Source organism: Dendrobates tinctorius, unplaced genomic scaffold (genome assembly GCF_039654945.1).
Source record: "Dendrobates tinctorius isolate UK_male_01 unplaced genomic scaffold, ASM3965494v1 ptg000177l, whole genome shotgun sequence".
NCBI classification, from domain to species: domain Eukaryota; kingdom Metazoa; phylum Chordata; class Amphibia; order Anura; family Dendrobatidae; genus Dendrobates; species Dendrobates tinctorius.
Window position 1 is genome coordinate 1,005,045 of NW_027361844.1, and position 26,333 is coordinate 1,031,377.

The 26,333-nt window shown below is 46.1% G+C and overlaps 1 protein-coding gene across 2 annotated transcripts in view; it reads left to right on the top strand.

Moving 5' to 3' along the window:
- Nucleotides 1-1,766: 1,766 nt before the first annotated feature.
- Nucleotides 1,767-26,333, top strand: part of TYW5 (tRNA-yW synthesizing protein 5) — a 39,141-nt gene continuing 14,574 nt past the window's right edge. The window contains exons 1-8 of one of the 2 annotated variants that reach the window (XM_073551442.1): nt 1,767-1,952; nt 6,928-7,016; nt 16,952-17,106; nt 17,169-17,238; nt 21,994-22,038; nt 22,485-22,622; nt 25,640-25,727; nt 26,005-26,121. In XM_073551442.1, the coding sequence (XP_073407543.1) occupies nt 6,933-7,016; nt 16,952-17,106; nt 17,169-17,238; nt 21,994-22,038; nt 22,485-22,622; nt 25,640-25,727; nt 26,005-26,121 (697 nt within the window). In that variant the 5' untranslated portion in view covers nt 1,767-1,952; nt 6,928-6,932. Of the gene's footprint in view, nt 1,953-2,759; nt 3,136-6,927; nt 7,017-16,951; nt 17,107-17,168; nt 17,239-21,993; nt 22,039-22,484; nt 22,623-25,639; nt 25,728-26,004; nt 26,122-26,333 lie in introns of those variants that run through there. The other variant, XM_073551443.1, reaches the window with a different exon arrangement.

A 26,333-nucleotide genomic window follows, 5' to 3' on the forward strand; every position in this document is an offset into this window, starting at 1 on the left:
CTCTGCCTCCTCCGCACTGTCACACACAGCTCTGCCTCCTCCGCACTGTCACACACAGCTCTGCATCCTCCGCACTGTCACATGTCACACACAGCTCTGCCTCCTCCGCACTGTCACACACAGCTCTGCATCCTCCGCACTGTCACATGTCACACACAGCTCTGCCTCCTCCGCATTGTAACATGTCACACACAGCTCTGCCTCCGCCGCACTATTACATGTCACACACAGCTCTGCCTCCTCCGCATTGTAACATGTCACACACAGCTCTGCCTCCTCCGCACTGTCACACACAGCTCTGCATCCTCCGCACTGTCACATGTCACACACAGCTCTGCCTCCTCCGCATTGTAACATGTCACACACAGCTCTGCCTCCTCCGCATTGTAACATGTCACACACAGCTCTGCCTCCGCCGCACTATTACATGTCACACACAGCTCTGCCTCCTCCGCACTGTCACACACAGCTCTGCCTCCTCCGCACTATTACATGTCACACACAGCTCTGCCTCCTCCGCACTGTCACACACAGCTCTGCCTCCTCCGCACTGTCACACACAGCTCTGCATCCTCCGCACTGTCACATGTCACACACAGCTCTGCCTCCTCCGCATTGTAACATGTCACACACAGCTCTGCCTCCGCCGCACTATTACATGTCACACACAGCTCTGCCTCCTCCGCATTGTAACATGTCACACACAGCTCTGCCTCCTCCGCACTGTCACACACAGCTCTGCATCCTCCGCACTGTCACATGTCACACACAGCTCTGCCTCCTCCGCATTGTAACATGTCACACACAGCTCTGCCTCCTCCGCATTGTAACATGTCACACACAGCTCTGCCTCCGCCGCACTATTACATGTCACACACAGCTCTGCCTCCTCCGCACTGTCACACACAGCTCTGCCTCCTCCGCACTATTACATGTCACACACAGCTCTGCCTCCTCCGCACTGTCACACACAGCTCTGCCTCCTCCGCACTGTCACACACAGCTCTGCATCCTCCGCACTGTCACATGTCACACACAGCTCTGCCTCCTCCGCATTGTAACATGTCACACACAGCTCTGCCTCCGCCGCACTATTACATGTCACACACAGCTCTGCCTCCTCCGCATTGTAACATGTCACACACAGCTCTGCCTCCTCCGCACTGTCACACACAGCTCTGCATCCTCCGCACTGTCACATGTCACACACAGCTCTGCCTCCTCCGCATTGTAACATGTCACACACAGCTCTGCCTCCTCCGCATTGTAACATGTCACACACAGCTCTGCCTCCGCCGCACTATTACATGTCACACACAGCTCTGCCTCCTCCGCATTGTAACATGTCACACACAGCTCTGCCTCCTCCGCACTGTCACATGTCACACACAGCTCTGCCTCCTCCGCACTGTCACACACAGCTCTGCATCCTCCGCACTGTCACATGTCACACACAGCTCTGCCTCCTCCGCACTGTCACATGTCACACACAGCTCTGCCTCCTCCGCATTGTAACATGTCACACACAGCTCTGCCTCCGCCGCACTGTCACATGTCACACACAGCTCTGCCTCCGCCGCACTATTACATGTCACACACAGCTCTGCATCCTCCGCACTGTCACACACAGCTCTGCCTCCGCCGCATTGTAACATGTCACACAGCTCTGCCTCCGCCGCACTGTCACGTTACACACAGCTCTGCCTCCGCCGCACTATTACATGTCTCACACAGCTCTGCCTCCTCCGCATTGTAACATGTCACACAGCTCTGCCTCCGCCGCACTGTCACTTGTTGCCGCACACAATACTGCAGGATTCCAGACTACAGTAGTTTCTCTTGTTATGCTTGTGTCACGTGGTAGTGGGTGGTCACATGACTGTGATGCAATCAGCGCTGCGACTGTCCCTGAATATCCTCATGGCTGCTGCTCAGTAATTTCCATTCAGAAGGTAAGAAGCGCCATCTCCTTCCTCTAGCTCTCATGGGGCCAGCACTGACGGCTGCTGGGACTGACAGATATTTACATACAGAGCAAGTAGTCTCACTAGCCGAGAATGCGGATGCACATCCCAGTGTCGGCCACTAGGTGGCGCCGTACAGTCTCTGGGAGGGAGCGCAGACTGCAGAGGTGGCAGCGGCAGTGCGGGGCTGACTTTACTGGTGGTGTAACAGGAGCTTATAGGTTAGGGGTGCAGTGTTGAGAGGCCACTATATATAAGGGCCCCAGGCTGCCAGCTATTGTGAGGGCACAGCAGGGAGATTGTGGAGAGGTCATACACAGCCCTGGTCACACTGATGGCGTATAGAAGAATTTTTTATTCCTAAGGCTATGTGCACACGTTGTGGATTCCGCTGCGGGTTTTTCTGCCCGAAAACGCATGTAAAACCGCAGGTAAAGTGACCTGCGGTTTCACACCTCTACTATGTTAAGGTGTGAAACCGCTGCGGAAACCGCCCAAACAACATGCTGCAGTTTGTAAACCGCAGCACAACCGCGCGGAAAAAACCGCAGAGTGAGCACAGCGTTTTTGAAAACCCATAGGCTTTCATTGTACTGTACCATGTCAGCGGAACTGCTGCGTTTCCGCAGGGCCAAAACTGCTGCGGAAACGCAGCAGAATCTGCAACGTGTGCACTGTGCACGTAGCCTAAAGGCATTGATTGATATACACAGGCTCTGTCCCACTGCATTTCATGACCAGTCATTTTTTCTCGATGTCTAAACTTGTTTATCATCCCACTGATGAAGCCGTACGATGTCATATTTATCTCCACACAAATTGTATTTTGGCTCTATTCTGACATATGTTTATTTTATTTAAAGGAGTTGTCCGTTTTACGATTTTATCCATAGGCTTCCTGTACAATCACAAGGTCAGCTGCTCCTCCACCCCCAGCTCTCCAGTATTAGCTCTCCGCTGCTTTCTCTGCGTTATTGATGTCACGGCCATATGACGTGACCGCTGCAGACAGTTCCTGGGCTAGGCAGTCTGGTGCCATCTACATTGGCATTACCTCTGAGGTCTGGGATTAATGTCACCTTTGCAGCCTGGCAAAAAAAGACTGAGGCCTGGAGCGCCAGTAGGAAGTTGTTTTACGTACAGCAAACCAGTGGAATAAGAAAAAATTAAGGTGGGCAACCTTTCCCTGACAACGACTTCTACATCCTTATAAAGTGGCAGCGTAGTAGTGAGTGATGTATCGGATACTTCCTGGCTAGTATTTGCCATATCTTAGGCAGGATTGCAGCTATGAAAGTGATCAATGGCTCCTTTTTAATTCTCTGCTTCAAAATTAGACTAAGTATGAAGCCATATTTGTGATCCAGCCCATAGCCTGTCAAAATGTCCAAGGAGGAGAAACCGCTGCGGGGAACTTGCAGGCTGCAGAGACGGGAGAGAGATGAGGTGCCCATTTAACGATATGTGTCTATCATATCTACAAAGAAAAAAAAATAAGGAAAAAAGGCTATTCAAATTTTTTGCGTGATTTTTTATTATGATTTGTAATATAAACCGCCTAAACCCTCACATGGCTTAGTCAACAAAACATAGAACGTTACCGCACTTACAATATAGTGACATATAGAAAGATGCATTTGTTTTAAAATTGTATTATTTAAAAAGTAATAAAATATAAATAAATCGGTACATATTTGGTATCACCAATTTCCATAATGACCCAAACTACAAAGTGAGCATGACATTTTTCTTGCCCAGTGAATACCGTAAAAAAATGTTAGAATTGCTATTACGTCGACTTGTCTCACAAAAGATAGAATACAGCCGCATTCACACATTGAGTATTTGGCATCTTACCTCAGTATCTGTAAACCAAGACCAGGAGTGGGTGATAAATACAGAAGTGGTGATGTGTTTCTATTAGACTTTTCCTCTGATTGTTCCTCCCCTGGTTTTGGCTTACACATACTGAGGTAAATACTGAGCAAATACTGATTGTGAACGTGAGCTAAAGGTGATCAAAAGGTCAGACATACCCTGAAATAAAGCCAATAAAACTACAAATTGTCCTGCAAAAAATAAGCCCCATACAGAAATAAAAAGGCTATGTCTCCCAGAATATGGAGACACTAAAGCAATGCTTTTTTCTCTCACTTGTTTTTTTTATGCTGATAATTTTGCAGCATTTAGCAGGTAAAGTGGATGTGATAACATGAAAAGTTATGTCCACTGTGTGTGTGTAAAGGTGATGTCCAATATTCGGACAATCCTTTCTCAATTACCATAGTTGCCCCATGTAAATAATAGCCACTATACCCACCTCTGGTGCAGGTGCTGTTCCTGCTCAGTCAGCGCCTGCTCTCCCAGGGTTCCTGTGATTTCTTGATTTGCCATGTGATCCCTATAGCTGTTCAGTGGCATTTTTCCTCTCACTTCCTTTGGACGAAACTGACTTCCAGAGTAAGGCCGGCGTCATACTAGAGTGAAATACGGACGAGTGAGAGGCGTTAAAAAAACCGCACTGCACATGGACTAATGATTCTCTATGGGGTAGCTCCCATCAGCCATATTTTTCTCGCGTATTTTTTACAGTCCGTGCCAATCGCAGCATGCTGTGATTGTCAGCGTATTACGCCCATAGGACGCCAATGCAAGTCTAGGGGTGTGCAAAAAAAAAAATCACATTACACACGGACCAGATGTGTGACTTGTGAGAAATACGCACCCGGTGTCCTTTAGAAAACCCGGCAATTCAGTGCGCGATACAGTAAATGACAGGTTTAATAAAGAAACGAAAGAATAGATATATACACATAGAATATATATATATATATATATATATATATATATATATACACACAGTATATACATTCTATGTGTCTATATCTATTCTTTGGTTTCTGTTATAAACCCTGTCATAGGGCTCCATTATATGTCCATTTTGAAAGCCTGCGAGAAATTCTCGGTATACGGATGCCATACGGATTACATACGGATGCTTACATGGGAAAAAAACGCGGCCACACCTTGACAACAGATGACATACAGAGCACTATTTAGGGACCATTTATGCGTATTACGGCCGTACAATACGGTCCGTATTTTTTGACGTTGTGTGTGACTCCAGCCTAAGTGAGAACTGCTGCTCTCTGACTTCTTCTGAAGGAAGTGAGAGTGAAGCGGCCAGCGATTGGCTGCAGGGCTCACGTGACATAATGTCACACGAGTCCCCCGAGAGCAGGCGCTGACATCACTGGAATGGCGCCCTCATTGAAGGTGAGTCTAGTGGCTATTATTGTACATGGGGTAACTATGATGATTGAGAAGTAGTTGTCCAAGCAGTGGACAAGGACAGGACGGCAAGCTAAGTATTGGTAAATAAAAAACCAAACCTAATACCTCTCTGTCCCTCTTCTTCCTGCCATTGCACGCTGCTTCTCCAAGACGTCTGGTCACACCCAAGCCCTGGAGGTCACTGCGTATCATAAGCTCTCAACATTAATGTTGCGCCCTTATTACTCGCAGTAATCTCCGAGGTCTGGACACTGCCATAAGTTCTTGGCCTAAAGTGAAGAGTACAGAGATGCGGCACACCCAATGATGGAAGGAAGAAGACCTGACAGCGATCACTGCTTAAAAAACCCCCTAAATACTCACCTCTCTGGCAACCTCACCGTCTAGTCTTCTTTTCGCTGCCCCGTGCTGCATGTCCAGGACTTCTGGCCAAGAGCTGTGGCGCGTAAGACGATGGAAATAAGAGGTCCATATGGCCGGTGGTGAACATTGGATGGCTGGAGCGGTCAGTGGTGAGCTGAATATTATGGGTTTTTCTTTCAGCCCTGTTGCATCTTACTTACATTCTGTAGCTTTCTTTATAACCAAAAATGTATCTTTTTTTTTGTAACCCCGGGACTTCCTGTACACCAAAATGATTTCACTCACATATACAACTCATCCTTTTAAAAACAAAAAAACACAAGATCTCACATGATTATGACGCCGAAAAATAAAATTTATATCTTCTGGAAAGTGACAATAAAAAAGTTTAAAAGAAAATAAATAAATGGTTTATCATGAAAGTCCAAAACTATGCATGAACAAAGGAATTAAAGGCTATGTCAAAGTTTTTTTTCTTCTATGTAATCCGAGAGCAGCATAACGTAGAGGATGAGACCCTGATTCCAGCAATGTTTCACCTATTGGGGTAAATGTTGTACTATTGATGCAATCACTGTTTATCCCCTGCAGATCTAGCCGAGTGCTGAGCTCTGTATAACCCCACTCACACCACCGATTGGCAGCTTTCTGTGTGCACAGTACATAGGCAGAAAGTTTCTAATCATTAGTGGAGGGGGGGTTACACAGAGCAGGAGGACTACATGGCATCAGACACCATGTCCTGTAGTGATAATCTCCTGCTGATAAAACACTGATTGTATTTAAACAGCAACACATAGCCTAGTAAGTGATGCATCACTGGAATAAGAGTATCTGCCCCTGCATCAGGCTGCTCTCAGATTGCATAGCAAAACCTGCTGACAGATTCCCTTTAACACAAATGAGTTAGGTAGCAATGTGACACAGTTGTGTGGATTTCATTCTGTTTCTGTGCTCAGTGGGGGAAGGCAAGTAACAGCTGTAAGATGCATCATGATTAGAGACTGGAATAAAGGTGCACATTGCACCACATTTATCAAAATTGTACGATTAGTACTTATGTGGCCTTCACATGGATATTTTGCACAAAAATGTGGTACTTGTTGTTAAAAATGTGCTGCATGTTTTGCTTTTTCATAGCCATGGGTTTGTATCTACACTTTTCATCACTGTTGAGATTGAGATAAAAACAAAAAATGTCAAAAATACAGAAAATATTAATGTGTAAAGGAAAACAATGAAACATTGCTGCATACTACCAAACATTACTGACATCCTGGACTAACCTCTCGTGTCCCATGTGTAGGTGCTATGGAGCTCAGACCAACAAACATCCCTGTTCCTGAATACAATGGAGTAGATAAGCGCAGATTTCAGCAGGAAATTTATAGCATGGTAAGTGTTTACAGCGCAAATGTGTAATCCGCAAGACAGAGAAAGCAGTTGGCTCCTATGTAATCTGTAATCACCGGTGTCAGGCAGAGGTTTGCCTCCTGTTACATGCTGCACAATTATCCTATACCTTCATAGCATCCGCTGCTGCCTGTGCGTCCCCCAGCACAATCAGTTCTTTGTCGTGGTACCAGGGGCAGCACCCAGTGGCCGCATTTTAAAAAGGGGTTGTCTTTGTCAGCTTCCTCACCTTGGACTCGTGGAAGTGCAAAACGGCTGTAGTCCATCTGTTGTCCACACCTCTTTTCCCTGCTGCTAGGTTTTAAATTGTGAATAAAGGATTGTGCCAGGAATGGTGAGTGCTGCCTCTTCCTTCTGATTGGACGTTGTAATGGTGATTGTGCTGTCTGTTCAGACCACAGGAAGCCCAGTGACTGAAAATATGGCTGAGCTTGGCATGGGGCTAAGGCTCACCTGCAACTTCCTACAATGTGACTTAACAACTAAAACTATTAGTCTATCTGCAAACATATGGTAAAAGAGTCACACTAAATCATTGTGGATTCAAACAAAATAAGGAAGCACACTGTAGCGCCATAACATGCAAACATGAAAAATGAATTGCATTACTGCATTAGAAGTCTGAAAATTGAGAAAGTTTAGCGCATAAAATGGCCAAGTTATGTGTAAGCCACGGTAAGGCATTTCTCGTTTTCCAGGACCCTATCTTATGCCAATCCTCACTTAGACTGAAGTCTTCATCGTAATGGGAACCTATGTAAATCCTCTGTTTTCATACTTCTAATGCAGTAATGCAATTCCTTTTTTGAATTTTCATGTTTGCATGTTATTGCGCTACAGTGTGCTTCCTTTTCTGTTTGAATGTATATGAGTTGGTGACTCTAGGTTGTAAGGTAGCGCTGTCATTCAAGTAGGGGATTCTCACTCAGCAGCCACAAAATCAGATCCGGCACAGGTTTTCCATAAAATCATAACAGTCCATGCGGTTTATTCAGCAGCATAAACCCATAACCGCAACATAAAGTTCACTTAACAGCATAGCGTCCATAACAGAGTTCAGCTCTGTTACCCTGTAGTCATACAGGTTATGCATACACAGGCTTTCTAGCCTCAGCTATCTTACCCACGTCAGGGTAACGTCATGGTTCCTTCATCATGCTGCAGACGTCCATTCCCTCCTAGGAATCATCAGGCACGTGCAGCCATTCAACACAGCGTTCCTTGCTGTCAGGAAGACAGCCCCTATCTCTGCCAGACAGGGCCTTCCAAAACGGACCAACCAGGTCCCTGCATTCACCACATGTGACCTACCCTGGCCACCTTATATGGTCCGTAGCCACGCCCTCCGGGTCACATGGCTATGACCTCATCACAGGTCCTTGAACCATTCACACACTTTTATCACAACGTTCTCAAACACAACCCCTGGGTGGGTGTGTAGGTAACTGGGTCCACCTGTCTCCCCAGTTACCTGGAGACTTCTCCCTGACACAACACACACACATAAGTCTCCATCTCAAGGCCATCCACCTTGAGATACATAATGGTTCTTCAGGATTCTGCCACTCATCTTCTCTTGGGACATCCACACAGCGCCCCCTAGCGGACACAGTGGTCACTACACCACAAGGTTAAGCACCTGTTCACACTATGCTTATACTTGGATGTGACTGTCAGTTTTTGAAATTACTAAATCATTGTGGAACACCAGCTTTAGGGTATGTGCACTCTATCTTATATATAAAATAAAAACAAAAAGATTCCCGCGGCAGAGGTACCACAAAAAAAGACATTTTCTGAAGTGTATAAACTGCAGAGATGAGGAGGAAAGCAGCTCTCACCAAATCCTTGTAGCTTAAAAGTCCTTTATTCTGTTATATGTGGACGATATCCAGCGGTATGCCGGTAAAAAAGGGAGACGTGGGGGGAGGAAAAGTGGACGACGACCGTTTCGCTTCTATCTGGCACTTTTACGGGTCCATATTAAAAGCGACGTATACCTACTTAATTTTATGGGGGGGGTAACAGAATATACGTCATCCTACATATTGTAACGAATGGAAGCGGAGGCAGAGTGTCACGTCACCATCAGACTCGGGGCCTGCTGTTCCGCCCTCAGCCACTAGGAGGCGACGGACTGTCACGCCGCTCTCGGGCTCGGGGCCTGCTGTCCAGGCCTCGGCTACCAGGAGGCGCCGGACTGACATGTCATCGTCGAATTCAGGGCCTGCTGTTCCGCCCTCAGCCACTGTGAGGCGCCGTGGCTCGCGCCCGAGTAATGGCGGCAACAGTGAAAGGGCTTCTGCGCAGGCGTCTAGTGGACACGGACTCCGCTCCTCTGTCAGTCATGAAGGGGTTGGTGCATCGTCATCAGGTCTGGTCCTGGGGGCGGTCCTGATGACATCATCAGCCCGGGAGCCTGTGAGGGATGACCTGATCCCTCAAATACCTTTGGACTGGGCTTGCAAGCCGCCGGATATATTCTTGGTTCCCCTGCGTGTTACTGTGTGAATTGCTGTTGACTGACTCTGACTTTTGCCTGGACTTCTGACTCTGCTTCTGCCTAACGATTCTGTACCTCTGCGACTCTCCTGGTTTATGACTCTGACTTTGGCCTGGATTCTGACTCTGCTTCTGCCTAACGATTCTGTACCTCTGCGACTCTCCTGGTTTATGACTCACTTCGGCCTAGATTCTGACTCTGCTTCTGCCTAACGATTCTGTACCTCTGCGACTCTCCTGGTTTATGACTCTGACTTTGGCCTGGATTCTGACTCTGCTTCTGCCTAACGATTCTGTACCTCTGCGACTCTTCTGGTTTATGACTGACTTCGGCCTGGATTCTGACTCTGCTTCTGCCTAACGATTCTGTATCTCTGCGACTCTCCTGGTTTATGACTCTGGCTTCGGCCTGGAATCTGACTCTGCTACTGTCTACTGTTTTTGTACCGTTGCTGCCTGACTGGTTTAGTCTCGGATATCATTGCCTCTGTGTCCTGTATTGGAACACCTTTCTGGCGACCGTCCTGCTCTGGTCATTGCTCTATTCAGACAGCGCCTCCTGGGCTCTGCTATAAATCCAGATCCCTGTATAGGGGTAAAGGGTATCAGTGTTTCTCGGGGTGCTGTCTGGCTGCAGTCCAGACCGCAGGCAGACGTCACATTATATCCGGCCCAAAAAAATAAAACTGCTCTTGTGTCTATACTTAACACATATAAAAGCAGTTTTCCTTACCTTTTTTTTTTCTTCCTCCTGACTGAGCTGATTCCTGGCCCAAACACCTGTTACATTGCACAGCCTGGAAGGTCACTCTCAGGCTCAAGCATGCTGCAGCCTGGAAGCTTCAAAGAAAATGCTGGCTGTTGGAAATCCACATTCCTGGAGCATCGCCCCCTGGACAGCGCTGGGGGTCAGGTATTGCCCGCAAAAGCGGCCAAACTGTTGTTACCAGTTTCCCTTTCTTTTGCTAAGAAACGTCTGTGTGTGAAGGCTTATGTGGATTGTGGTGCTGCCGGCAACCTTAAGGATTTTTTATTTGCTAAGAGTCTGGGTGTACCTCTGCTAAAGCTTAAAGTGCCTATTCAGACTATTACAATTAATGGTACATCTATAGACCAGGGAGGTGTGGAATTCATTACTGACGAAATTTCTATGTCAGTGGGGACATTACATAACGAACAAATGTCATTTTTTGATATACACAATTTATCAGATCCAGTTGTGTTAGGCATGCCATGGTTGCACCAGCATAATCCAGTTATTGACTGGCGCATAGGTGATATCGTGCGCTGGAGTCCACGGTGTCAGAATCACTGTATGTCACTGTCAGTGAACCAAGTTAAAATTAAAAACCCCTCCATTCCATATGCATTCGGAGATTATGAAGATGTCTTCTCCATAGTGGAGTCTGAGAAACTACCTCCTCATAGAGAGTACGACTGTCCTATAGACTTGGTACCTGGTGCCCGTCTCCCTAAAGGGAGAATATTCAACCTCTCGGGTCCGGAGCGTGTAGCCATGAATGACTACATAGCAGACAGCCTACGTAAAGGCTTTATTAGACCTTCCACCTCACCTGTAGGAGCTGGGTTTTTCTTTGTAGAAAAAAAAGATGGTGGACTCAGACCATGCATCGATTATCGTGAGCTGAACGCAATTACTGTAAAAAATCAGTACTCGCTCCCACTCATTCCTGATCTGTTTAATCAGCTACTGGGAGCCCGCTGGTTTACTAAACTTGACCTCCGGGGGGCATATAATCTGGTCCGCATAAGAAGCGGTGACAAATGGAAAACGGCCTTTAATACACCTCTTGGTCACTTTGAGTACCTTGTAATGCCGTTCGGACTCAGTAACGCACCTGCCGTATTTCAACACTTTGTCAATGACATTTTCAGGGACATTTGTGGGGTGTATGTCGTCGTGTATCTGGATGACATTTTGATTTATTCGGCTGACCCTGTGACACATGCTCAACACGTCCGTTCGGTATTGCAGAGACTGCGAAAAAACTCCTTGTATGCGAAATTAGAAAAATGTGTTTTTTTTTGCTGAAGAGGTACAGTTCTTAGGATACATGGTCTCAGGCAAGGGGTTTCGCATGGACCCTGCCAAGATTCAACCCATTAAGGATTGGGTGCAACCCAAATCGCTGAAAGTGCTGCAGCGGTTTTTGGGATTTGCGAATTATTACCGCAAGTTTATCAGGGGTTTCTCTGAGATTGCCAAGCCACTCACGGACCTTACCCGAAAAGGGGCGGACGTGACTAATTGGAATCCTGAGGCAACCCGAGCTTTTTCTACACTAAAGGAGTGCTTCGTGGCCAACCCGGTGTTGATTCAACCAAACTTGGACCACCCCTTTATTGTTGAAGTAGATGCCTCCGAAGTCGGAGTGGGAGCAGTGCTCTCGCAAGGCACTGCATCCCTCACTCAGCTTCGCCCATGTGCATTTTTCTCCCGCAAATTCTCTGCCACGGAGGGAAACTATGACGTCGGTAATCGGGAATTACTGGCGATCAAATGGGCCTTCGAGGAATGGCGCCACTTCCTCGAAGGTGCCAAACACAAGGTCACTGTTATTACAGACCACAAAAACCTAACCTACCTAGAGTCAGCCAAAAGACTAAATCCCAGGCAGGCTAGGTGGGCCTTGTTTTTCTCCAGGTTTGATTTTATAATCACCTTCCGCCCCGGGACTAAAAATGTGAGGGCAGATGCCCTCTCTCGCAGTTTCTTCCCCACACAGACCGAGGACTGTGAACCAGTCCCAATATTGGCTAATGGAATCGTCGTGTCGGCAGTGTCTTTGGACCTTCTGGAGGAGATCCGTAGGTCTTCAGAGCAAGTTCCTTACACTACGCCCCACAAAAAATTGTTCGTTCCGGCTAACCTTCGTCTGCAGGTTCTAAAAGAATCGCACGACTCTGTCCTGGCAGGCCATCCGGGTCTCAATAATACCACCAGGTTGGTAACTAGGAACTTTTGGTGGCCGACGGTGGTCAAGGACTGTAAGGACTATGTTTCAGCGTGTGAAGTCTGTGCCCGCGCCAAGTCCCTCCATAGTTGCCCTGCCGGCTGGCTTCAGTCCTTGCCCACCCCTGAGAGTCCATGGACCCACATCTCCATGGATTTCATTACAGACCTGCCGCCATCAGATGGGAAAACTTGTATCTGGGTGGTGGTAGACAGGTTCAGCAAGCAGGGACATTTTATTCCCCTGTCTGGGTTGCCTAACTCTGAGACTTTAAGTAAGTTGTTTATCCTGCACATTGTACGTCTGCACGGCGTTCCGGCAAATATTGTGTCTGACAGGGGTACCCAGTTTGTCTCGAAGTTCTGGAGGGCATTCTGTAGACGCATTGGTGTGGAGTTGTCCTTTTCTTCGGCATACCATCCCGAAACTAATGGTCAAACTGAGCGTACTAACCAAGCTCTGGAACAATACCTCCGCTGTTATGTGTCAGGACATCAGACCGATTGGGTGGAACATCTGCCATTGGCTGAGTTCGCCCTCAATAATCGATATCAAGACTCCATTAAAACTACCCCTTTCTTTTGTAACCTTGGACTACATCCGCGCTTTGGGTCGTTTTCGGCCAGGATGTCGGAGCTCCCTGGGGTGGAGCAAAATATACATCGGCTAAAAACGATTTGGTCTGAGGTTAATTCAAATTTGAAAGGGGCTCAGGTTAGACAGGCTTCGGCTGCAAATAGACGACGATCTAAGGGGCTGCACCTGGGAGTTGGCGACAAGGTTTGGCTCTCTACAAAAAATATCAAGCTTAAGGTACCGTCCGCCAAACTAGGTCCCAGGTTCATCGGCCCATACGAAATTATCGAGGTGGTTAACCCAGTAGCCTTCCGCTTAAAACTTCCACAGTCATTCAAATTGCCTAACGTATTCCACAGGTCTCTCCTCAAACCTTATCGTTCTCCCATTCACCCTGTTCAGTCCCCTCCTCCTCCTGTTTCGGTCGGGGGAGCTCTGGAGTATGAAGTCCAGGGTATCCTTGACTCCCGCCTTGTGAGGGGCTCAGTACAGTATCTGGTACACTGGAAGGGCTACGGCCCAGAAGAAAGGTCCTGGGTTCCTGCGGGGAACGTCCATGCCAAGGCATTAATTAGGAGATTTCATCTTCACCCTGACAAACCGGGTTTTGAGGGTCCGGAGGCCCCTCCTGGAGAGGGGGGTACTGTCACGTCACCGTCAGACTCGGGGCCTGCTGTTCCGCCCTCAGCCACTAGGAGGCGACGGACTGTCACGCCGCTCTCGGGCTCGGGGCCTGCTGTCCAGGCCTCGGCTACCAGGAGGCGCCGGACTGACATGTCATCGTCGAATTCAGGGCCTGCTGTTCCGCCCTCAGCCACTGTGAGGCGCCGTGGCTCGCGCCCGAGTAATGGCGGCAACAGTGAAAGGGCTTCTGCGCAGGCGTCTAGTGGACACAGACTCCGCTCCTCTGTCAGTCATGAAGGGGTTGGTGCATCGTCATCAGGTCTGGTCCTGGGGGCGGTCCTGATGACATCATCAGCCCGGGAGCCTGTGAGGGATGACCTGATCCCTCAAATACCTTTGGACTGGGCTTGCAAGCCGCCGGATATATTCTTGGTTCCCCTGCATGTTACTTTGTGAATTGCTGTTGACTGACTCTGACTTTTGCCTGGACTTCTGACTCTGCTTCTGCCTAACGATTCTGTACCTCTGCGACTCTCCTGGTTTATGACTCTGACTTTGGCCTGGATTCTGACTCTGCTTCTGCCTAACGATTCTGTACCTCTGCGACTCTCCTGGTTTATGACTGACTTCGGCCTGGATTCTGACTCTGCTTCTGCCTAACGATTCTGTATCTCTGCGACTCTCCTGGTTTATGACTCTGGCTTCGGCCTGGAATCTGACTCTGCTACTGTCTACTGTTTTTGTACCGTTGCTGCCTGACTGGTTTAGTCTCGGATATCATTGCCTCTGTGTCCTGTATTGGAACACCTTTCTGGCGACCGTCCTGCTCTGGTCATTGCTCCTATTCAGACAGTGCCTCCTGGGCTCTGCTATAAATCCAGATCCCTGTATAGGGGTAAAGGGTATCAGTGTTTCTCGGGGTGCTGTCTGGCTGCAGTCCAGACCGCAGGCAGACGTCACATTGAGATGGTGAAGTTCACATTCGTTTTTATTTTTTAATTAGAACCTCGGGACCACGGTCCGGGGTGCTCCGAAGGGGGCGTGACTAGTGAGCCCTGGACACCCGTAGTAAAGTCCCTCAGGCAGGGCCAGAATGGAATACCCGGAGGACACAGGTGCTACCTCCAGTTAGACCCCGAACATGTGGCAGCTGTCCCTGCAGGACCAAAAGGGATAACAAAAGTTACAGCAGAGTCCGTAATGTGCTGGGTACTGGATCCGGGTGGTTGGTAAGGAGTCGGTTCCAGTGACCTTCACACAGTCCTTGGACTCGGATGGCTGTAGGCGGAACGGGATGGCTTAGGCCCAGATAGTTGCTGATATAACCAGGTAACATAGGATACTGATATGCTGTGGAAACAGAGAGCATTAGACAATGCACAGAGATTGCAGATGCAGCGCAGACAGGTTAGCATGAGAACCGGATGTAGCAATGATAGATACTCGTTGCTCCGGCGCTCTCCCTATGGAGGAGAGGCCAGAAATAGCAGCCAGTGCGCTGCCATTGGTTAATTGCACTTTTTGAATAATGCACGCCACCCCTTTAAGAAGGCAAGAGAGCGGGCGGGCGTGCCCTAATAGCCTTAGCTACAGATCTCCTCACAGGACGCCAGGAGGTGGAGGCAGGAGGAAGGACAGAACGCTGAGCAGCAGCATGAGAGGCTCGAGGTGAGTGCCCAGAATGGAGAGCAGCGGCAGGCATGGACGCAGTGCCAGGACGGGGGCCAAGTGTAACTGTGGCAGACCTGGGCGCAGCGCCAGGACGGTGACCGGGTGTAACACATATATAACAAACATATTAAAATAATACTATAAAAACACAGACATATCTAACTTTTCATTAAGCCTGAAAGGACCTTGGGCATCAGTGTCTAGGGTCCAGTTTGTGTCTTTTTTTTTTTTTTTTTTTAGCTTTAGGCAGTTATAGTCTCCCTCTTGTGTGGGATTCTATTTACTGTATCTCTTCTATACCAGCACATTGGAAGATATTATGGTTCTCATGACATTCTTGAATGTGTTTTGTTAATTTAGGTGATCTTTTGCTGGTTGAGATGGAACGTAAATGTTCTCTAAATCTGCCGAACAGCGGTCTGATAGTTTTACCTATGTAGAAGTAACGACATGGACAGAATATGACATACACTACATGCTTGGTGCGGCAGGAGATTCATTCTTTTACTTTGTGTTATTGTTCCTATCTGAATTGGTTTCCCAATTATATGAAATTTGCAAAAAGAGCAATTACTGCATTTGTATTTGCATGTTACGTTATTGTTTTCAAGCCAATTTGTTTTGTGAGACAGTAATCTACTGTGCACTAAAATATGCCCCAGGTTTTTTCACCTTCTGTAAGAGAACAGGAGTTTATTCATTGCTACTTCTTGTAGATCTCTATTGCTTTCAATTAGGTGCTAATTTTTTCCGATATAATTTTTAATGAAATGCCTCATCTGGTTATGCTTAAAACTGAAAATGAACCTTGATAGTTTAATTTTTTCATATTACCTCTCCGTTTTTTTTTTTCTTTAAATAAAAAGACTTTTAAGCTACTAGGATTGGGTGAGTGCTGCTTTCCTCATCATACGCACCACCAATATATCTCCGCATACACATATCTCAGCATACGCATCACCAATATATGTCAGCATACACACCACCAATATATCTCAGCATACGCACCACCAATGTATCTCAGCATACGCATATCTCAGCATACGCACCACCAATATATCTCAGCATACGCATATCGGCATACGCACCACCAATATATCTCAGCATATGCACCACCAATATATATCAGCATACGCATATCTCAGCATACGCACCACCAATATAGAATCCCCCTGGAAGTTGCTATGGTCCGATGATATAAGGACACGTTTCCAAGCGTCCAATTACTGCTACCTATAAATCTCCACTCTATATTTTTGATTTTCTGAAGTTTCTTTTGCTGTTGGTACGCTGGCGTGTAAAATACGTCATGTGCTTGTACCCTTAGATGTTTTTTCTGTGAATTGTCTTTGTCAAGGTTTTAGTATCTTTTACACAAAAAAGTGACCATACACCGTTAGCAGCTGGACTAGCCCACAAATAATATTTACATGGTTGAACATCTTTATTCAGATTTAGAGTTAATATTTTCAGAAAAAAAATATCAAACACATGGGGCTGTCACTGAAAATGAAATGACCATACAGTAGTAATGTGTATGATGATGTAAGTCCTTTTTTTACCTTTAAGAGAAAACCGGCCATACTTAAGAACTTGGATTTGGGAGCTTGTAAAACACAATGGACGGTGGATTATATGAGCAGGAAGGGGGGAGGACGAGAGGTGAAGATTCATGTGTCTGACGTACCTCGGATGGATTTTATTCGGAAGAATTTCATTTACAGGTAATGACTTCTGTATATATGTATTTGGGTGTTGTACTGGTAACTCCATTGCTCTGTTTCAGGTCTCTGCCATTTGACGTCTTTGTACATAGAGCCGCAGAGAACAAGCACACAGAGTTTTTCATCTCCGAGGTAATTCACAGAAACAGCCCTGACATTTGTCACTTTGCAAAATATGTCAAAATGTGTGAAAATTAGGATATCTATCACTACGCAACTAAATGCAAAAATGGGAACCTTGCATGCCACGTAGAGAAAGTTTCATGTTTAGGTCAAACGTTCTTGCTGTATGATATGTGGAATGGAGAGGATTTTGGGGGTTTCATGTGTGGGAGAAATTCCTACTCAGTAGCAATAGTTGTGCTGATCTTAGACTTCCTGATCAGTATACTATGTGGCCACCTGATTATCACATGAATGTGAGCTTGTTGGATATTCTGGATATTATGACCAAAATTACTAATGACTTACTCACAGCCAAAGTGTCACGCGGCGGCTGCCGCGCACTCCTTCCCTTACCTCCCTCCGGCCCCGGCTCACCCGCTCTCCGCTGGTCTCCTCGCTTCCGCACCGGCCGCTGCGGGCCTCGGCGCGGTCCCCCCCGGTCTTCCTTCCTCGGCCGGCGACCGTCTCTGTTCGGCCCCCTGGATCGCGCCTGGTGCGCGCCCCCGCTCCTCCTCCTCGGCGGGCGCGTCTCCACGCTATGGCCAGGCGCGCGCTCTCCTCCACCTGAGGACGCGCGCCTCCTCCTCCAGCTGGAGGTCATGACCCGGAAGCCCTTCTCTCTTCCTATATCAGGCCGCCTCCTCCTGAAGGCGATGCCTGACTACCACTAGATCCTGCTAGTGACTCTGGCCGCTCTCCTTGTGCTCCCCAGCTCTCTTCCCGTGCATTTACTCATTCCCTCTTGTGCTCTCTCCTAGGTTCTGTGTCTTCGGTCCTCGTCCGTCTCCCCTGTGTCTCCAGTCCTTGCACATCACTCCTGTGCCGCCAAGCCGTGCCGTCACTCCTGTGTCTCCAAGCCGTGCCGTCTCTCCTGTGTCTCCGAGCCGTGTCGTCTGTCCAGTGCCTCCTATCCGGATCTACCTGTCTGTCCGCTTATACGTTCCCGGGTACCAGCTGCCGTGGTGATAGTTACCCGCGGGCTTGCCCCATACACTCCCTGTATAGGGGGTGGTCCACCTGGTCAGCTCGCCCTCGGGAGGTTCGTTGCCACGGTCTAGTGGGTCCACCCCAGGAGTACCTTACACAAAGCTAACAGACAGTTCTCCGTCCTCCTCCTTCTCGACCTGTCCTCTGCCTTCGACACAGTCGACCACTGCCTACTGCTACAGATTCTTTTTTCCCTTGGCATCAATGACCTTGCCCTGTCCCCTGTCCTGGATGGCCTCATACCTTTCTGACGACACATTCAGCGTTTCCCACTCCCACATTACCTCCTCATCCCGCCCTCTGTCTTTTGGAGTCCCCCAAGGCTCTGTCCTGGGGCCCCTACTTTTTTCCATCTATACTCTTGGCCTAGGACAACTCATAAAGTCCCACGGCTTCCAGTACCACCTGTATGCGGACGACACTCAGATCTACCTCTCTGGCCCAGATGTCACCTCTCTGCTGTCCAAAATCCCTGAGTATCTATCAGCCATATCCTCCTTTTTCACCTCTCATTTCCAAAAACTCAATGTAGACAAAACTGAACTCATTATCTTTCCTCCATCTCACATATCTTCCCTGCCCGATCTATCTATTATGGTAAACGACATCACTCTCTCTCCCGCACCTGAAATCCGCTGCCTCGGAGTAACTTTAGACTTTGCCTTGTCCTTTAAACCTTTAAACCACACATCCAAACTCTTGCCACCTCCTGTCGCCTCCAACTCAAAAATATTTCCAGAATCCGTCCCTTCCTCAGCCCTCAATCTACTAAAACTCTTGTACATGACCTCATCATCTCCCGCCTTGACTACTTCAACACTCTCCTCTGTGGCCTCCCTGCTAACTCTCTTGCACCACTTCAGTCTGTCCTCAACATTGCTGCCCGACTAGTCCACCTCTCTCCTCGCTACTCCCCTGTTCTCTCCCCTCTGCAAATCCCTCCACTGGCTCCCAATTCACCAACGAATCCAGTCCAAACTACTAACACTGATCTACAAAGCCATCTACAACCTGTCCCCTCCCTATATCTCTGAACTAATCTCCCAATATCTTCCCTCACGTACTCTTCGATCCTCCCAAGACCTGCTACTCTCCTCCACACTTATTCGTTCCTCACACAACCGCTTCCAAGATTTTTCCCGAATATCCCCTATCCTCTGGAATTCCATGCCTCAACACGTCCGATTATCCAGCACCCTCGGATCCTTCAAACAGAACCTGAAAACCCATCTTTTCAGGAAAGCTTACAGCCTGCAATAATCAATCTGCCGCCTCACCACCGCCCGAGCTGCCGCCTCAAAACCACCAGAGCTGCTGCACCCCCGACATTCTGTCTCTTCCCCACTATCCCATAGAATGTAAGTCCTCAAGGACAGGGTCCTCTCCCCTCTGTACCAGTCTGTCATTGCAAATTTGTTTACTGTTAACGATATGTATAACTTTGTATGTAACCCCCTTCTCATGTACAGCACCATGGAATTAATGGCGCTATATAAATAATAATAATAATCTAAAACCATAAATGTTAAAAATGAATCCTCCTATTTGTAGTTATAAAAGCCTACACTCTTCTATGATGGCTTTCCTCCAGATTATTTAGAGTGTGTGAGAACTTGGGTCCATTCAGCCAACATAGTAATTGTGAGGACAGATACTGATATTGAATGAGAAAGTCTGGTTTCCAAATGGCATTTACATTTTTAACAAAGGTGTTTGATGGGTTAGTGGTGAGGTTTATGTGCAGACTGCTTGAGGTCCTCTGCACCAGACTTGTGACCTTATGCACAGGGGCTTTGCCATAATGGAACAGAATGGGGTCTTCTCAAACTGTTGCAAAGTTGGTATCATACAGTTATCCAACATGTCTTTTCTACCCATCACTGGTAATTAGTGGCCTAACTATAACCTTAAAACACAGCCCATAGCCATATACCTTCTGTACCAAATCTTGCAGTAAGCACTATGCTCGTTTGTAGGTAATGTTCTCTGGGCTTTTACCTATTTATCTATCAGATTGCAACATGGAGAACGTTGATTCCTCACTCCAGGAAACCTGATTCCACCAAGAGTCGAGTGCCAGCAGCTTTTTAGTACTCCAGCCAAAGCATGACAGCCTGCATGGTGGTCTTAGGAATCTGTGCAGATTATTTTTATGCACTAAGTTCTTTGGACCAGAAATGTTCACAAACTGACTTTATCAGAAAGGTTGTCCAGCCCTTGAAATGTTTCACCAAAAGCTTAATAACAAACTGAGCAACATTATCCTGACTGTACATCAGTGTGTATTCTGGCCCCCCAGTGACAATGTTTCTACAAAGACCTATGACCTCATTGCCTGTCCTGGTCACATGTCCGTGTTGAAACCTCATTGAAGGTGGCCAGGACTTCCAAACTGGTGGAGGACCCGGGAAGCAGGACATTTGGTGAAGTGATATCCAGTATTTTTATCCTCACTGTCACCTATTTATCTGATAAATATTATATCTGGAAAGCTCTGCTTTTCCAACCTCCCTTGAGGTGGTTGTTGAACAAAGTTTATTTTAATCAATAGATTTTGGAATGATAATAAGTTCCACAATTGGATGTTTCAAAAGAAAAGAAATGTTCCTGCGCTGCGATAATCTTATAAATGATGTGCTGTGTACTGTGTAATGACTGTGTCTGACAGTTCAGGGGCATGATCTGATCATACCACAGCTCCTAGGCAGGGGACAAGACAGAGAGAGTATACAGACAGGACAGCAGGGGATCACAGTGGATTTTTTTCTTCCAGGTAAAACATTGCTTAAAAACAGGGAGTGACATGTTTTAAATTACAATAAGAATCAGAGGTGATCCTGTGCTGTTCTGTCTGTATCCTCTCTTTTGCTTCCTCTCCTGCCCAGGAGCTGTGGTATGATCAAAGCATGTTCCTGTGTGATCAAATACACCCATCACACAGGACAACCCCTTTGAGCTCCCCATTCTGATTAGATAGTTGCTGACCAAATGATGGTTTCGCTGCCAACTGTGTCACCCGACTCTTTCATACACAGATGTGTTCGCTCTCCAAGTGCTCGTCTGTTCTCTACAGGAGACTCTGCCAGCAGCTTATCTACTGGAGTACAAAGGGATCAACAGTCTGAAATCGGACATTCTGGATCCTTATCTCCCCCAACAATTATCTGTCAGGGGCCCAATATACATTAGATTGTCAGCCGAACCTGTCCATATTGGCTGCTTTGGCCGAAGTTGGCCTAATGTGAATGAAGGCTTTTAGGTATAACTATATAAAACCTTATTACGGCAAGGAATAAAGGGGTTGTGTTCTGCGCTGCCAAGAATACCAATTTAACCCTCGACAGGGGTTTAGTCCTATACTTGTGGTTTGTCCTGAGGAAGACTTTGTTATACTTTTAAACACTTTGGCAAGGACATTCTTTTATCCTGGTTCCTGATTCCTTCTTGGAATTCCCATTGGTATTCTTCATGGCACAGAACAAAACCCCTTCTTTCCTTGCCATTATATCGTGGGTAGCTTTGTGGGTCTGCAGCAGCCATATCAAGCACATTGTGTGTTGTGGTTTCACAACCCAAACAGGTGAGCAATTCCCTGTATCCTAATACCCCAGTCACCCGGATAAGACATTATTGTGCCATTGTGTTTTTTTCAGCTGTTCCCCATTATAAAACCTCATTGGTAGATCTGTGTACATATTTGGTTCACAAAAAATTGACTATTTTTTATTCTTTTAGGATGAAAAATATTATCTCCGTTCCTTAGGCGAAGACCCTCGCAAGGTAAAAAGTGTTATATTAAAACGATTGTGCAACTGGATGACTTCTGGAAAAACAGCCACTTGTTTTTGTAGCCTATGAAAATCCCTGCTCTGCTCATACAGTGGGAAAGCTAGAAGATTTTGTTATTTCTTTTTATCTCATTCATCCATTGTCATGTAGTGATTAGATTAGACACTACATGGTTGATAACATTTTTCAGATTTTTATGGTGTTCTTGTGTTGTATCACTTTCCATGAAGCCCAAAGTCTTCAATGGTGATGGACACTTACATGTGCACCCACCTCTTCATTCTCTTGATAGCTCTGTAACAGGAAATAAGTTTGGAATTATTTATATTTTAAAAAATCATAGTGGATTTTGATTTTTGTATTAAAAAATATCCTGTGAATGATTTTATTTTTCACACCATCTCCTGTTTTGTTGCCATTTTGTTTCCTATATGCAGGACATTGCAGACATCAGCAAACAGTTTCCCGAGTTGGCAGAAGACATTCAGATACCTGCATTTTTTGAGAAAGACCAGTTTTTCTCCAGTGTGTTCCGTATCAGCTCACCAGGACTACAGCTCTGGACACATTATGATGTATGATAACCATAGAAATACAAACAACTTTTCTAAACTATGGCTACTGCCCAGTTTCCCTCTGATTTACCTACCATATGTATGTTCAGCTTTACATTTTGGATTGACATCTTTAAATATGGTTTCCAGTTTATTTGAGTTTTTCTTGAGGTAAACGTCATAAACATCAGATATGCTTCTAATAGGTTTTTTGGCAACATCTGAGTCAATTAGAGACACACCTGTGGATGTAGTTTAAGCCCTTTGCGACATGCGCCGTACTAGTATTGCTCTGCGGGAGGTACGTTGGCTCCGAGAGCAGTGCTAGTACGGCGCCGCTGAGCGCTGCGGCGATCGCATGCAGGTACCACCTGTATGTGACAGCTGACACCCCGCAGCAACACTCACGATCGGTGCTAGCACCAACCATGGGCATTTAACCCCTCTGATGCCGCTGTCAGTAGTGACAGCAGCATAGAGAAGCATCACGCAGGGAGGGGGCTCCCATCAGAACAAAGTAATGCGATCACATTGTCCTGATGGTCTCGATGGAGACCCCGGCCCCAAGATGACCGCGGGGTCCTGCAGGGAAGGTGGCTTGTGAGCGCCTGCTGAGAGCAGGACCTGAGAAGCCTCCTTCCCTGCCTGCCAGATGCTGATCTGATACTCAGCAGTTGTAAGTGTCAGATCAGCGATCTGATGTAAAATATTAATGTCCCATACTGGGACAATGTAATAAAGTTAAAAAAAATATAATGTGTAACAATCCCCAAATAAAGACAATAAAATAAATATGTTACCAATAAATACATTTATTTATGTAAAAAAAACCCCATAAAAGTACACATTTGGTATCGCCACGTCCGTAACAGCCCGCTCTATAAATCTGGCCTACTAGTTAACCCCTTCAGTCAACACCATAAAAAAGGCAAAAAATAATGCTTTATCATCATACCGCCAATCAAAATGTGCAATAAAACGCAATCAAAAAGATGGATGTAAATAAACATTGTACCACTGAAAACGTCATCTTGTCCCACAAAAAAGAAGCCGCCATACAGCGTCATCAGCGAAAAAGTAAAAAAGATATAGCTCTCAGAATAAAGCGATGAAAAAATAATTTTTTTCTATAAAATAGTTTTTGTGTAAAAGCGCCAAAACATAAAAAAAATATAAATGAGGTATCGCTGTAATCATTCTGACCCGAAGAATAAAACCGCTTTATCAATTAAACCACACTCGGTATGGTATAAAAAGAAAAGCAATTCCCGAATTGCTGTTTTTTGTTCATTCTGTCTACCAAAAATCAGAATAGAAAGCGATTAAAAAATGTCATGTGCCTGAAAATGGCACCAACAGAAACGTCAGCTAATCCCGCAAAAACAAGCCATCACATAACTGTGTCGGCTGAAATATGGTAAAATTATAGCTCTTAAAATATGATGATGCAAAAACCAGTTTTCGCAAGAAAAAGTGTCTTTTAGTGTGTGACAGCAGCCAAACATAAAAACCCGCTATAAATCTGGTATTGCTGTAATCGCACCGACCTGAAGAATGAAGTTACCTAATCACTTATACCGCACAAGGAACGGCATAAAAAATAAATAAAATCAATTCTTCACATGCTGTTGATTTTTTTTCATTCCGCCTCCCAAAGATCGCAGTAAGCCTCGGCGCACATTTATCCTGCACTCTGCACTGAGCGCTTACACTGGGGTTTCCGTGTAAATCTCTGAAATATGTGATTCAGACAGAATCTCTGGCTCAATATTCCTTACAATGTGGCACATGGAGGCACTTTGGACGCCGTCTGACCTGTGATCCGACGGTGTCCGTCTTTTTAGGATTGCATAAAATTGCCATCGACCACAGTTTTGTGCAGGTCTGAAAAGAAGAAAACCGAGGAACAGAGGCCAGACAGAGTCCAGAGTAAATCTGCTGTCTCACTATAGTGAATGGATGCATCGGGGATTTCATCTGAATCACGTCACCCAGAGATTTAGATGGAAACCCCAAAGTAAGTGCTTAGTGTAGAGCGCTGGATAAGGCTGGCTTCACATTTGCGTATGGAGGAGCTGCGGAGGGATGCGAACTTCCTCCATGAAGCTCTGCCCACGGCCGCACCTCCTCCGGTCAGCTCCGCCTCCGTCGGCATGCGGCCTGTGTACCCTATCTTTAACAGTGGGTACGCAGGCCGTGCGGATATATGCGGATGCCTCCGCATGCGTCGTTTTGATGGTGCTGCGACCTGCGCAAAACGCAACGTGTTGCATTTTGGTGCAGTCGCCGCACCGTCAAAGCGACGCATGCGGAGGCATCCGCATACATCCGCACAGCCTGCGTACCCACTGTTGAAGATAGGGTACGAAGGCCGCATGTTGACGGAGCTGACTGTAGGAGGTGTGGCTGTGGGCGGAGCTTCACGGAGGAAGTCCGTATCCCTCCACAGCTCCTCCATACGCAAATGTGTAACCAGCCTTAGTGTGATCCCAAATTTTATGTAAAATGTTCCCCATAAAAGCTTCCACTCAGTCCACAAAAATAGCAAGTCCTCACTCAGATCTGTCATCATATAGGGCTTCCAGGTTACTAGTAGCACAAAGGCTCTGGAAAAGCAAAATGGCTCCTCATCCACCAGTGAACCTGTCACAATATATGTAATCTGCAATACAAATTTACACTGATGTATGCTATTTAGTTTAGATTTTCCTGCAAAAGTCAGATGCCTCAGTTGTAAATTTCAGTTGTTTTTTTTTTTTTTTTACAGCTCTGGATACATTATGAGATAACTATAGAGATACAAAAAACAACTTTTCTAAACTATGGCTACTGATCTATTTTCTCTGATTTATCTACTCTAAATATGTTCAGTATGCTACAAAATAAAATCTGCACGCAAGTCAAATTCTGCACTGAAAATATATTTTTTACATGGATTTTTTTTTTTAATTATGCAAGTTTGTCTTATTACAATACCCTTAAATAGGATTGCATGTTCTGATGATTCTTGTATAACTGACTCAAAAATCTTCTTCTAGGTTATGGATAACTTGCTGATTCAGGTGACAGGAACAAAACGGGTGGTCTTATACAGCCCACGGGATGCTCCTTATTTATATTTATCAGGTAAAGAAAAGAGTATAGCTGAATATTGGTCATTGTTCTGGCACTGGTCTGAGATGTGGACTTTATATACCAGGAATTAGTGTTGCTTTTATATCTGTGATATAGGCTGTTCTGAGGGTCAACTTTTGCAAATCAGAGAGCGCACCCTCTGAAACTTGTGAACATCGTCTTAGTTGTGAGAATTTTCTTGACTTTAATTTAACATAAAATCCTTTTATTGGCACATATTTATATTAATGAAGTTTCCAAAACTGAACGTGTTTTCTTAATTTACCAGGTGACAAATCTGAAGTGCTAGACGTGGATAACCCAGACTTGGTCAAATATCCTCTTTTTTCACAAGCTAGAAGATATGAATGTACCTTACAAGCTGGAGATGTGCTGTTTATCCCAGGTTAATAACTGCATTGGTATAAAGTTGTCAGACAGATAATTGACCTCAGAAAATGTCAGCCATGTATTGAGTCATGCATTGTTCTTGCTAAAAAGAGAAACGAGATTGATGGCATAATACCAAAAAAGATTGTCATCAATGTCCGATTAGCAGGCGTCCAACTTATGTGAGTCTCCCAAGATCACTGAAAGGGGTTGTCTGGTCTTAAGCTA